This window comes from Synchiropus splendidus, chromosome 2 (assembly GCF_027744825.2).
Source record: "Synchiropus splendidus isolate RoL2022-P1 chromosome 2, RoL_Sspl_1.0, whole genome shotgun sequence".
NCBI lineage: Eukaryota > Metazoa > Chordata > Actinopteri > Syngnathiformes > Callionymidae > Synchiropus > Synchiropus splendidus.
In genome coordinates this window covers 36,087,845-36,103,206 of record NC_071335.1, presented here as the reverse complement: position 1 = coordinate 36,103,206, position 15,362 = coordinate 36,087,845, and the positions used below count along the sequence as shown (strand labels likewise).

Below are 15,362 nucleotides of genomic sequence, written 5' to 3'. Positions count from 1 at the left end.
GTGTGTGTGTAGGTGTGTTCTGTCGGAATAAACACAAGGCTTGATCGAACCACCGTATTGGATGTTACCTCCTAATATTATTGCATTACGTTGACAGAAAGAAAATGACTGTAGGAGAAAGAGAGTGAGGACAAAGCCACGACCAGTTGCAATGAAACTGCTAGCGAGGACAGATGACAAGGAAGTAGGTCATATAGGTAAGACTCTCTGGAGTCTCTGTTCATGCTGGGCCTCGGCTTGTTCAGCTAATGAAGCAAGTGAAATGACTTTGGTTTGAATCGAGCAGTGCCCAGCAACAGTTTAGCCATTAAACAAGTCCGGCACTCTTGTTTTCTTCTGCGCCGACAAAGAGTGACGAATGAGGATAATTGCTATGACATGAAATGACTGTCAATCAGCCTCAAATCTATCAACGCTGATGCTGCATCATGACTCATTGATATGGAAGTGATTTTCTCATCGAGACATAAAAGAAACATCGAACGCTCGCCACCGTTAAATCCTGAGTTTTCATGTTCATGTCCTCTTATCACTGACGCACTATCATAAAGTTGAGCAACATCCGGACGACAATGAGGGAGTTGAGTTTGAGCACATGGAAAATACGATTCCAGCGAGGATTTAGAAGAGCCACCTCTCAGACTGTATGGAATACTTCTGGGCTCCTGCTATAGATGTCCAACATGGGACCATGAGAGTAGCCTCAGGGCCAGTTCATAGACAAACATCCTCTTCACGATTACTTATTCCAGCATTGTTATTAATTATTATTTGTATTTATTCAATAATATTTCAGGGTCTCTGCTGCATGTGGACGTGTTGCAACGCCATGGTAAAATATGCCTCCACAAATGATTTTTAAAAAAGATGTTTCAAATATTGTATGAATCACTGCCATAAATATGAAGTCCATATTTGTGAACATTTTGCATTTTTAGTATCACCAATTCAATAACGCTGAATGGCCATGTTTCATTTGGGGTGCAGGGAATTGGGTGTGGGGGGTTGTTCCAGCCAGAAATCCTTTATTTCACCCTTGAAGTTGTCATTGTCATTGTTATCCACTTGCTCTGCTCCTCCTCTCCACACTGTGACCCTACTGTGACCATTCAAGTGCAGCAAGCCAACTACTAGCCCCAGTAGCGAGTTACACCCTCCTATATTAAGTATCTCTCGCGCTTTCAATGTGACCACCCGCCACCTTGGAAACTGTTCTGCCTAAAAGGTACACAGAGAGAGGTGTGGCCTCTTCCTTGACAGACGGCTAGCTTGGTACTGCTCTGCTCCTGAGATCCCTTCTTTCATTTGGCGTAACCATTTGTTCTGCTCTGTGCTGCAATAGCGAATGGATGGTTGAGGTTTTCAGCAGTGGCTGTTGTGTTACGGTTCCTGCGTCCCCCGCCACATCCTCAAGGACTTCACACTTACTCTGGTTAACAGCCTTGAAATGTAGACATTTGATCAGACTACTTTAATCTAGGTGATCAATCTAAAGAAGGTAGATCAACTTCTCCGCCTTGAGACTTTCGAGTCCCCCTGATGATCCATTACACCCTCTGACAATTCTATCCTTTAAAGGTAAGACCAAAAACGGGTAGCTGGACAACAAATGTTAAGGATGGGAGGAACAAAAAGGAGAAAAACCTCATGGATGCAGGTGGACATGAAGAGGCCAGGTGTGACTGGAGAGGATGCACCAGATATGTTAAGGTGGAGGAGGCTGGTGGGAGATACCATAAGAAGAAGAAAGACACACACAGTCACACACACTCAAACCTGCATGACCCTGTACAAACACTGGCACATCGCACTAGTTTTATCAACTTCATCTGTTCTCCATTCTTCTGTCTGTTCTCCTGCTCATTCGTGCTTGGTTGGAGAGCACAGCAAAGCTCTGGGGGCCATGCAGCGTGTTTAGCAAAATGGCATGTGTCCGCCGCGCCACGGTAAATTACCTCCAGTTCGCCTGCCACGGAAAGTTCATCCAACTCAGTAAAGCCCTCCTGTGTGTGAGTGGAGGTGCAAGGCCATGATGCGTGGGTGACGCTGGGGAAGCGGGAACCAGGCGCTGCAAAGGTAGGCAGGCGGGAAGAATTTTGATTGGAGTGAGCGTTAAACACAAACAGAGACACAGACAGCTAATTTCATTATGTGGAGCTGGATAAATGACTAATCAGGAAGTGCAGCGTTGGTGGCAGCTCCACTTGTGGCGCAGGGAAAGACAAGCCCACACAAAACCTCACATTCACCGCACTAACAAACACACCCCGGGAACAGCGTGAATCAGAACTCTGCCCTCATTATTGTCCAGCTGAAGCCAAGGAACGTGATTAAAAGTGAAAAGTCCCTCAGTGAGACGTGGGCCCCAGGAGGACCAAAATACATCCAAGATCAAATTGATTTGCGTTGACTTGATGTTGGCAGCACGTAGCCAAACTGAAGCATGTGCTGGATAATAAGTTAACTCGAACCTTCTTTTTAAAGAAAAATACTCGAGTCATGTCTCCACACATTTCATTGTCTGTTACCAAGCTTCGACATCCAGTGTGTGGCATGCCCGCAAGAAACACACACATCTACACACCCGTAAACGGGTCAGAGATATGTGGATGAGGGATCGGTCCCCCGTAGGAATGTGCACAATTGTGATCATGCCCCGAAGACAAGTGCTTGGGAAGGCAATTTATTTCATACAACACTGCTTGTAAATCCTTTGTGAGGCTTTGCAGCTGAGACGTGCAGAATGCTGTAGCCTTTAAGGTATAGGTCACCCCCACATCACTGTGACAAGTTTCGGTCAATTTGGAGCCCTCGGTTGAAAAGCGACCGCATCGGTTCATCGCAAGGTCTGGTGTTGTTCGCACGCTTTCCTATCATGATAATCATGTAACAGATTTAAATACTCCGTTTTGAAATCATGAATCAGATCGGGATACATTCACAGCTCTGAGACAAAAAAAAATATTTCTGTAATTTCTTTAAATGTGTATTTTTTAAAACATTGTAGCACGTTAATATTTTCCATCAAGTTACACAATATACATTATAATCTAACACAAGACTCTCATTGGTATTCCGACAATACTGCGATCTAGATGCCCATAAAAACATGGTTTCCTCTCTGAACTAGTTCAAAGCTTCAGGCTGAGCACCTCATCCTCTCCTCCCATGTTAGACATTCTCTGCCCGTCAGAAAAATGGGTCTGGGGAGACTCCAGCTTTGACCAGACCGCTTCAGCTTTCGCATGACTAACCCTGGCTGCTGTGAACACGCTTGCAGAAATCTGATGCACCAAACTCGCCCTGAAAATCCGCCGCTCAAAACCTTGACTCCACGGCAGCACTGTTTTGATTCCTCACAGCTGCTGCTCAGACTCCCTCAGCTTTTGAATGTGAAAGTCTAATCAACTCTCCATGCCCTCCAAGATGGAGAGTGGCAAAGATGTTAGAGTGGAGATGGAGTGAGGTGGATAAACGGGGAATAGGAAATAAAGTATGCCAGAGAAGAAAGACGATGCGGCAGTCAGAAGAGCCAGAGGAGGCTCGAGAAAAATCACGGACGGATAAGTAGGAATGCATGTGTGCTGCCCCATGTGTTTCAAACCAAAAATAAAATGATACATTTTGCACACGCTTATAAAAAGGGCAGACATGTTGTTGGAATGTCTTTGCCTGATATCCTCAGGTAAGTCTTTCAGAAGACTCAGGACTGGGTCTGAAAGGTCAATTCTGGAACTGAGTGTCATAGATTGTGAGCAGGTAGATGTCAAGAGCTCAAAGACAAAACTGGGGAAAAGCCTTTTAGAGCTGCATCCATCCATTTCTTCAACCCATTTCCAGGTAGTGCAGATATCAGGGAGCTAATAGCCCAAGTCATGTCAGGCAAGAGGCCCGCACCCAATAAACTCACTATTGGCACGGATGGCAGAATAACAGTGTTCACTTTAAGCTTGGCTCAAACAGTGGACCTTTTTGATGCAGGTTTCTTTGCAAGTTTATGCAGATTTATGCATCATTTTACATCAGCAAAATGCTTTTAAAGCTGCCCTAATATGCTCTTCCGTATGTTCATCTACAGATGAAACATCACATAGGTATCACGGTGTGAAAGAAAGCTGTTCTATGTTTAGTTTTAAAAAACTGGAAAAGCACTCAGACAGAGTCAACGCCAGTCAGCCCCAACACAATGACAAAGCATCCGTAAAAAAAAAAAAAATCTTGATCCGGAAGGTGAGGCGGGTCACTCCAAGCATGGAATCATTTGTTCCTTGTCCCAATTCCTGCAAACTACATACAAATCTATCCTTAATTATTCAAGTAACTTTGAACACAGACAGACAAATAAGAGGCAGCGAAAACATAAGCTCCTTAGCAGAGGAAATAAGGCTAATAAGGCTGATTCATTACCAACGCAATCCAGTGTGTGACATTAAGCACCTTGAAAAATGAAGAAGTGAGGAACTGCGCTTTAGGTGAAATTAAATAAATATTTTTAATGAACTACAGTAGTTCAGAGTAAAGGTTCGATATTCGATTATACGAATTTAGCTTAAAGATGGAAGAGATTCTTTTGCCGTACACATTGCAAATAGGAAAATGTACTATTTTGCCTCATGTAATTAAAAACAATAGTGTTTACGTTCCAGTTCGAACTACTGTATGACTCATGGCAGAAAAAAACATTACATAACGACATTACATAATCGATTCAGGCGTTTTATGAATCTATGTCGGGCCACACACAGGAAAAAACAATTCAGATTGATCTTTTTTTTCACTTTTTTTTTTTAAACTCAGTCCCTTTGTTAAATATTAAATGTCATTGTGCACTTACTCCAACCGTCTGAAGCTATGCTTTACACTGAAATTAGTGTTCAGCAATGAAGCGGGGGAAAGGCTAATTCAGCATTCTGTTTAAAGGAGTACCATTCGTCCATGGTACAGTAATCGCACTGACTCGAACTGAATTGAATTTGAACATGAACATTTAGCCAACGTGACACAAGAATCCCACTCAAAGGAAGGTGAACCACCACACAAGTTTCCACTGTATTCTGCAATGTTTCAACTGTTTTATTCTGTCTTGAAGCTGCCTATTATCAACAAAGGAATAAGAACTTAATCCCTTTTAATCACTGTAATCTGCCTTAAACTGCTTCCCTGAAATCTGTGTGCTCTTTCAAGTACTACCTAAAAATGTCACCCGACTAGCTGGTTTGCATTTGAAATGTGAATGAATGTTTGTCTCACTCCAGTCACTCCCTTTTGAGCAAGGGGCAATTCACTCTTGAGGTTTGATTCCTTTATCGTGTTTTAAAAACACAGAAAAACATCTGCAACCGAGCAAAATGGCGACGGAGCAACACAGCGATCGTCATCGGGGCACGCACTGGCTCGGAAGCACGGCTCACCATCCCAAACGGGAGGAGCTGATGAGTTACAAAACTACCTCTGCTGCTATCAATTACATTAAATAGAGATACAGTGATGTGGATTTCACTGCCACAGCCAACATTTTTCTTTCTTTGATGAATCTGTCTACATGGCCAAACACTCCCTCATCGCCATCTCTGTATTCCTCAGTCACGGAGCTCTAAACCCAGTACTGTCACATTGGATTCATCAAATCTGTGCCTTAAAGCAACACACAGGGAGAGGCAAAGTTTTCTCTGTCTAATTGCGTTTGTGAGGGGAGGAGTGAGCAGGACAAAGTTGTCTAGTACAGTACAAAGAAGCGCTACCTCAGCAGTGATGCACCCGAAAAGAAGAGTCAGACAAACTGGCTGCATATGACACTCGTGGCCTAGATTTAAACCCTCTTCAAAGGCTTTAGCTCTGCAAGGAGACGGCAGCTTTCATGTTCAAATATACTTTTCAGCGCCAGAGTTGGACGTAAAAACACAACCTTATGCTTCCAATTCATCATTTGCTATCATCAGAGTCTGGCTGTGGGACACTATGGGGTGGGAATCTTCAGGCACCTCACGATTCAATTACCATTTAGTGAGAGCGATTTGATTATCAAAATGTTTTCACATTTCTTGATATCTCACTGTGACCAGTAATAATGAGACACAAAGAAATGCATTTAGTTCCATTATCTTTTATTGAACTAAAGGAAATGTGTTTCATGTAAACACTTAAAAATGTGCTGCACAGATTTCACATCTAAGTCAGAGAATGTGTTTTCATGTTTATTTCAATTACATCAGGTTTATCTGGCCACGCAGTTGGAAACAAAACATCTCCATTATGATCACTGCAGATAAACTATTATAGTCCAACATCGTTTCAGGAGACGTTTATCAGCCAAACAGAAAGACGCTTAAATTCACATCAACCGTCTGTTTTTCTGGGTTTATTGGAGAAGATATAGCGTGGCTTATTACACACATATTTGCCGACCGGCAGCTGACGCGAACTGAGCCACAGAGCAAACAAGTGGGTGCACTTCCGTAACACACCTGATTTTTCGAGGAGCACACGGTATCTACTTCATTAGTTGACGTCACATGTCAAAACTATAAGTTTATTAAGTTTACTGTTTGTCAACTTCAGAAACTACAAGGAACAGATGCTGTGGCGTCCTTTCTGTTAAAATCCTGAAGCTTCCCAAGAAGCCATTTTACGCAGCTCACAAGAGCATTAAAAAAGAAAAGTCAGCTGAACTTTACACTGAATATTTTTGAATAGCACCAAATCCAGATCAAGTCATGTTGGTACCATGACCTTCAGAGATAAGAGTGATCAACTGGCTGTACTCAAAATAAAATTTAAAAAATCATTTAAAAAAATCCGGAAACTTCCCCCCCAAAAATATCAATGGAGATTTGTGGTCTTATTAATGTAAATGCCTTGTTTAACAGTTGTTATTTTAAATAGCAGCTTATTAGAATTAAAGCAAACTTGCACTTTCACTGGATTAAAACAGTGCAAGTTAAGGTTGTCACAAACTCTGTCAATATTATTTTGGGGTCAAATTGCGGCCGTGTGAGAGAGAGCTTCTTGTCCACCGACAAAAGTGGGGCATATTTCTGATAACATCAACAACTGTTGCTGTGATGTGACATAAATTACATTTTTTATTGAATTTCATCATAACAGCGTCAAGATGGTGAATAGTATTTGGAAAGTTCTTTGTGATATATAGCAGCAGGAATCCCTCACTTACAGTTCATGGAGTTTAATCATCGATCTGTTTTTGACTAAGAGGCAGGTTTGCCTTGGAGCGTCTTCATTTACTCAAAGCAGAGATAACAGGAGCAGATATAATGTGGCTGAAATATTTATTGAAAAGGACTTTACGTGGGCTTGGTTGATTCATTATTAAACCATGCAAGGGAAGAAACTAATGGACTAAAATCTCAAATCAAATGTCTCCGAACCGAAGGCTGTCAATAGCTTGAGAGAACGATGAAACCTAATAAGATCAAAATTCTTCATCCACTTCTCTTTCCATATTTTTTTTTTCTGCCACAGATAACAGAGAAAAATCACAATCACGCAATCCCTTTGATTCTTTCTGACAGCTGAGATGCTTTTAGCAGTGACGTGCATTAAATGCCTCCTGACAGATGTCCACTGTGATATAGGGATATTTGTCTGGCAAAAACGTGCTGCTAGACATACCAGAAAAGAGAAACGTTATCAGGACAACAGGCTTAGCTGCAGCAGGAATGGTTGGCTTCAGAACTCAGAAATGCAGCTTGAATGCGAATAAATATGTAGCGCTATTGTGTAAAAGCTCGCAGGTAAAAGCGTAGGCTTGTCATCGGAATTCAATTCAAATTGCCATTACCTTCATATGAAAGCCTATAAATATCATTCCTTTCTAATCGAACACATTTGCAGGGGCTATTGAAATGTTGTCCGGCATCTATTTGCATCCCCTACCACAGTAATGACTTTTCAAGGTCTTTGGAACGCAGACCTCTATCGCGCCACTGTTCCATGATTGCAAGCAATGTGCTTATTTTCACAAGCCGGACCACAACTGTTGCATTTTTGATAAGCTGCATCCATCACGATTCCAGACTGGCAAAAAGCGCATGATACAATGAGCTCCAGCAGGATGTATGCGCAACGATTCTGAGGCAATCAATGGCGACAGCAAGGGTAAACACAGTGCTAAATGTCAACGACGCTGATTGCACCGCAACAATATCACCTCGGGGCGGGAGACCCAAATAACCAAAATCAATAATTTCATCATTTCATATTCAAATCACACCACGGAGAGGTCTGGATCCTATTGCAGTCTCATATCCCTGGAGTGCTGATGTATTCCAATCAACAAGGCCAATGCATGAAGAATGCGGTGATTCAAAAGACCACAACATGTGTCTGCATTCTGGAATGGATTTCATGTTTATTCCCCTCTTTGTTTGGCGGCACACGTGTGAAAAGATGACACGGGGTTGACCATATCAAAGCATGTTCGAAAGCATAAATTTCTTTACACACTCTCTGACAATGGAAATGTGTGACCATAAAACATCAGTGCCGGTTTTGTTCAATATCCCTCCAAAAATACAAACTGTATGAGCTCATCATTTGACTGGAGCTCTGCTTGGCGTCCCACCACTTCCGTCCATTGTATCCTTCACAGACTTCAATGCCAATGCCTCAACCCTGGAAAACCATGGATAAGTTGAACAAAACAAGTGAATGAATTGTCATTGTCCAGGAGGGTTGACTGACTCACTGTAGAGACTTAAAAATAGCATAACATGATGCAAATTAGGCAGGTAAAGGGGGACACGTGAAAGATTTTCCAAATTTTAGGTGATATTTTATCTGTCAGGGAATCCACACAAGATAAAAAAGTCTGCTATGGACTACACACATTGAGTCCGCCTTGCCACCGATCATCTTACTATACATTTTACTATACATTGTTTCATTTTAAATACTAATTTAAAGACTCGCAACATAGATCAGATCATGAATCTTATTTCATGTGGTGAATTCTTTGGTAACATAACAATGGATAAAACATATGAAGACACTGTATTACAAGGTGTTTTTTCAAAATCCATAAAACATACTGTTAAAATGTGTCAAAAGAATCTATTTTTAGAAGGAAAAAAAAATACATAAAAATAACTAATAATTTAGAATTGAAATGAAGAAAATGAATGAATATATCATCTTGGCCAAATCCTCTAAATGTGTTACAGACGTCATTGTTTCAGACTTGTCAGATTTGGAGAACAATGTTTCAAAATACTTTGTACAATGTTTAAAAAAAAGCAGAGCTCTAATAGAATGTATTTTTAATAAGTTTGATGACTAAGCTTTGTACCAAGAAAGCAGAACATGTTCCACCTCGATTTAAACAGCGAACAAAGATCTGACCTGTTTCCAAAAAAAACCAATATAATCCGCAGACAAAGAAAAGGGTTTTATTAAAAGTTCAAATAGGAAAAAGCTTAATAAACTCTCAGACAGAAGATCAAACTCTGAGGACACACCAAACTGCCCCTGAGCTTAAAAAAAAAAAAAAAAAAACCTTGTGTATTGTTGCAGCCGGTTTGCCAATTTGCATTCCATTTGTATAATGTGTTCGTGATGGTGGCATGGAGAAGAGCCAAAGGAACTTAATCATCTTTGATCCAACAGGAGAACATTCAGATTCATATTCTCCCATCAGCATGTAGATTGGACCAAATGAGTAGATTTATATTTTTCATATTTAATAATTAATTGTTGAATTATGCAGAGGGCTTAAACGTGTTCTGATAGAACCATCTGTTGTGGCGGTGAATTTTCCATGCTAGCATTTCCAGCATGGAATGTTTAGAGTCCCTGTAATACTTGAACAAGTCGTGTTTTCGTTGGAAAGTACACCGAGGCTTCTAAAATGGAGAGCAAATCACGACAGTGTGCGATTGGGATAATCACTCTGGTAAACAGACACAAAGAGGGAAAACATCTGTGATTACAGCTGTTCATCATCAGCCCATTCTATCTCAGCACATTATTCCAGTTTACTCTCCGCCAGACTGCATGGCTCAAGCGGTAAGAAAGACCTCTGGCACTGCACAAGCTTTCTCCTGTGACTGATGGCGAGACTCAAAGAAGTCACTTCAATCCTAACTATGTTTCATTTAAGACGATAAGTGAAAAATATTGTTCACGACCTGATGGATGGCAGATGTGGGAATATGCATGATGCAGTAAACCCACATGGAATTGACTCAAACTTAAATACTAGTGGAGTTTTACCTGATGGTTTATCGGCCTGCTGGGAAATAACACCGGAGCAAAACCTGGAGCTGAAGGAGGTGCCTGTCTCAGCTCTGGGAGTATGGCGGCAGCGTAATTTATGCGTGAAGCTCTAATATGATGGATGATGGGAAATGGCTATTAAGTGTCTGGAATTTCATTGATTGTTGGATTGTTGTTATCATAGCTGAAGGTTGATATTCAAGGTTGTGCTCGACCGACACTCCAGGCAGACTATGCATTACACTCTTGATGCAAAATGTTAAGTCTTAATTTAAGATGTCAGTTTGGCAGCAACGAGTAGTCAACAAAGTTGACGATAACCACCTATGAAATAAGTCGTGAGCAGCTTTGTTTGTCAACTAGTCCTGACGTCATCACTTCCTATGTGTGCATGCGAAAGTCAGAGCAACAGAAGCGTAACGGTGGCGGCTCTTGGACTGAACAGGCTAAGTTCTTACAACAATGAATTACACATATCTGTATTATTTTTCTTTTAGAATTATTATAACACTACAATCAAACCATGTCTATCAACTTGTACACGGCATGAGTCGACTAATTGTTAAGATAGTTGGTGACCAGTCAACTGCCAAAGTAGTTCGGAGATGATGGAGGAGGTTAAGAGGAAGCACGGTGAAAGTAGCTCTGTCATGACAACACATTTTGCTGATCAATAAATTGTCCCACAAATGATTTCAGATCAACGATGATATTGTCAACATTATTTTGAGACCAATTTAATCATCAATGTAATGATAATGTACAAAAAATGTATGTGAGTACAGCCTTTAAAATGTAATGTTTTGAGATCGAAAATATCTGAAATTATTATTAGTAGTAGTAGTAACAATAACAATAACAATAATAATAATAATCAATACAAAATGCATTCATGGTCTCAGATGACAAAACTTTAACTTCATAAAAGTGTTCCGGTGTTTGTGGTTCAGTTGAGCCTCCTGGTTTTTGTTGTCACCACATGAAGCCGGCTCCTACATGTTGTTGTGCTCACCTCGACCATGAAGTTTGAAGACAAAATGTTCCCACACCGGATGATGATCATGTTTTCTTCTAGCTTTACTTCCACAAAGATACAGAATCTGGTGTTTTTGTCCCTGTGGAGCTCGCTAACATGCTAAACTGTGCTAATGCTCGCTTGACAACTAGCTGTGAGGTGACCAATGAGAAATGTCACTCATTCCCATGTTCATTCTGCTGTGGCACACATGCAGCCGAAGTGGTGTCTGACATCGTGGGCAGAGTGAACCCTCCTGTCAGTGAGTGAAGACGGGCTAGCTAGTAGCTTTAGAGACAAGGATATGATACACAGTCCTTTTTAAATTATCATACGATTGGTGAAGATTTTGGGAGCAGCAGAGAAGCTGTCATCAAGCTGCGCTCACATTTGTGGCATCTAAGACGGCAGAGTGGTATGTGTTGTATGTGCGATCCAGCCTTTTCATAGATTTTACATTTCAGAAAATCAGCTTGAAATGGCTCTCAGCAAAAGTAGGGCGGAAACAGCGAGTGGTTTTCTGATTCACCCTCACAAGAGTCATTATGTTTTCCAATGAGTCTTCATCCAAATAAATGCTTTATTCTCAAAAGAATACACAAGACACAAATAGATCTTTGAGCTTGTTGACAAAGAGCATCTTGATCCCTGTAGTGGTTTTGTGTTGTCAAGGATGTGCGTGAGGGAGTTGGTCCCTCTGCAATCAGTTCAGAGTGCATTCATGTGTGCACACTTGAACTTCCATGAGTGTGTTGCTAAGCGTCGCTCTGTCCCCTTGGCAGGGAGGAAAGACGCGTGTGTGGCCGAGGTCATGCTCTTTGATACAGCACAAAGAGGAATACGTCCCACAATAAACACAAAGTGAAAGAAATATAGCAGGTTCAATTAACGTTAGCCTCTGCAGCGCAGGATCGCTGACAAGTGGTGATCCCGCGAGGGGGAGGGGCGCCACTTCTCAATGGAAGGAAGTCGGATCACATTCACACAGTCACACCTGGGAACACACTCACCCAGGCTGCCACTATTGGCCACCGAGCTGCTCCACTGGAACAGTTAAAGGTTAAGTGCTCGGAGGTCACAGCCTCGCTGGTCGTTGTTGAGGGATTTAAACTGTCAGGGTTCTCACAGCGGCTGGAGTCCTGTACTTCTAAACTATGACCTTTCAATTTATTTCCTCCGAGCCTGCTTGTCATTGTGCGTCAATACATGACTGATGACAAAACCTGAAAAGTACAGAAAGTGTTTGCTTTATAGACAGATAAATAGATAGAATTTTCAACCGGCTTTCCCCTTCACCTTATGTGTGTCCTTCCTTGTGTATGGCAGATGTGTGTGTCAGTACAGGAGCACAATGGCCCATCTGCTGTTCCCACACAAAAGGCTGTTATCTTAGGCGCATACACACATGCATGAAAACCACAGGTGATCGTTCAACTTGTACCCTTGACTGGCGGGAGCCGTTCTACAGCTGGAGTTCAGCGGCGTTGAGTTGAAGGGTTTACAATATGGGGCCTATTGTGTCCAGACAAAAGCTCCAACACGCAACAAAAAGGTCACATTTTTGGACAATGCACAATGCAAGTTTTGATGGGTGAGAGGGGGTGGAGGCGTAATGATGTGTTCTTTTCTTTTGACATGAAGTTGAAAGTTGTAGAAAAATACAAATCAAATATTGCAGCTATCAAACCACAGCCTTTATCTAAACCGAATACTGGAAGTGATAATGATGACATCGAGTTGAACTGTATGGGTGTGAAAAAAAAGGCAAAACAAATTACAAAGACGCGCAAAATCAAAAGTACTTTCGCATACATGTTCTTGATTTGTTTCCAACACTGCTCAATTTCGCAAAACTTATATTCACAAATATCGCTGATAGCCCCGCCACTGAGCATTTGATGGTTTGTTCCAAATGGTTAACTTCCAGGCCTGTGTCTGAGACTCTGACACTGGAGCCCAGATTTATGATTTTTTTTTTTTTTTTTTTTGCACAGCACAACACAACCACATGGTCACACCGTGCCCATTTTGAAGTCAATTCTTTTTTGATCATTTTTTTAGGACTGTTTAACAAACCACATACTAGGATTTAAGCCTAAAAAGCAATATATAAAGTCAAATTCATGATTTTACAATAAAGAAATTTTTATATCACAGCTGCTATATCACCCCATCCTTACAAGTATGATTTCATCTAAAACTGGTAACGCCATGGGCCTGTTTTGATGAGCCAAAACACACTATGTGGCCTTCAGAAAAATAAATTACCTTCCTTCAAAAAAGGAATGAAAGTCAACAGAGAGCAACCATTTTACACTCCAGCTACACGTGCCTAATATCATTTTAATTTCCAAAATGAGTCTTCCCGTCAAATCTTTGGAGTGAGATAACCTTGGTGTTCAATAAACACATCTTAATTAATCAAACTGGTATTACAAAATATTTTCATGACATAAAAGTGAAAAGATGTCCTTCGTGTTTACAAAGCGTTCAAACCAAAACCAAAGGGCAACATTCAGTCAAAATTGATAAATTCAAAAACTGCAATTCATCAGCCGGACTGGAGGAGACAATATTTCGAATTAAAAGGAAGCTCATAAATTTGACATTTTACAAGCCAGACTCAGCCTGTAAACTCACTGTAAATAAGTTGCAGTGAGTGGTTTCGTGGGCAGTTAAAGATCTTGTTGTTGTGCTCAGGCTGATGTCTTCAGGGAACAGCATCCTGATTGAAATTAATTCAATATTCTCGCTCTTTAATGCTATGTTTTACACACCCCAGGGCAACTCATGAAGAGAGGAAATGTGAACGACCACACATCCTCATCAAACTGTCTTCCTGCACTTTTCAGGGAAAAAATCTGTTTCTTTTCTTTATCATTGCTTTTTAAATTCATGTTAAGACACCATTTTGACAGACAACCTGCAAATATAACCTACATACAGTGAAGAGAAAAGCACCTATCATTTTAGTTGGCTTCACACAAACATTTCAAAGCCAAAACATGTTGTGAGAAACACAGACATTAATTTGTTCCATTCTTTTAGACCTCTCTTTGTATATATTTGGAGCAGAATTGCTTTCTAAAAACAGTTCTGCGGCATTCAATTTCCGTTGTGATATGATCTATTTAAGATTCTTGTTTCCATGTTTACACGATCCATCTTTTCAATTAGTGCATCTTCTGACTTTCTTCTGTCCTCTCACAGCGGCGAACAGCCTCACTATATGATTGGATTATCACTTTAAGAAAACACATTTGTTTTGCCAATTAGAGCACTTTCAAGCACAGATGGATCCCGGAGGTCTCCTGGGACAAAGATGAGTCACATTAGGTCTCTAAAAAGCAGAATCAACGCCGAAGCATCTACCAAAACAAAGCTCCAGGTGCTTGTGAGTAAATGAACGATGAAGGATATAAACTTTGAATGCGACTGAAGTGAAATGTGTTGAGGTTTTTGTTTGAGGAGTTGTAGCACAAACAGTTTGGATAAGGGAACATATATTACCTTTAAAAAAAAAAGGTCTTCTTCACATGCAGCATATTGACTATTGTTCATTATAAAGCACCGATTACCATCTCAGTGAGGCTGACCATATTTTACCATGGAGTGGCAACCAAAAGGTCTCTCTCAAGGACACCATAATGGCCGTAAACAAGCAAGAAAATAGTTTAATAATGACAAATCATATTAATGTGACGTAAAAATCACTGGGAAACACATCTGATCATAATCAAATGAATTCCTTTCCTTCAGAATGTTCCTTGAAAAATGACTTCTCGCTTGTTTTAATAACTGGCATGACCTTATTTAATTGAAAACATGATGCAAATGGAGGAGGCTTACTTATGTTGTTACAGAAATCCAATTTGGGACCTAGTTCAACTCTCGAAGAGTGCAAGCAAAATGAAATGATTTGTTCATTAATTTTCGATGTCGCTTGCCAGCTAGGTGAAAAAAAGACAACATTAGCACCACTAATTAAATTGGTCTAACCCACGGCTCATGGGGAAAAAAAACGCTTTTTTTGTCCACCGGTGAGAAGCTTATGTATGAATAAAATGCTATGAGGGTTTATTTTTAAACGTTGTTGAGTGTAATATTCGTGTCAAGT

The 15,362-nt window shown here is 40.8% G+C and overlaps 1 protein-coding gene across 6 annotated transcripts in view; it reads right to left on the bottom strand.

The window, feature by feature from the left end:
* The window catches only part of LOC128755062 (adhesion G protein-coupled receptor L3-like), a 136,053-nt gene that overhangs the window by 107,788 nt on the left and 12,903 nt on the right, over window positions 1-15,362 (bottom strand). For 5 of the 6 annotated variants that reach the window (XM_053858268.1, XM_053858270.1, XM_053858272.1 and 2 more), the window contains exon 3: window positions 1,956-2,068. The exons of the other annotated variant lie outside the window; for it this stretch is intronic. In XM_053858268.1, coding sequence (XP_053714243.1) covers window positions 1,956-1,984 — 29 coding nt within the window. In that variant the 5' untranslated portion in view covers window positions 1,985-2,068. The remainder of the gene's footprint in view (window positions 1-1,955; window positions 2,069-15,362) is intronic. 6 annotated transcript variants of the gene reach the window in all.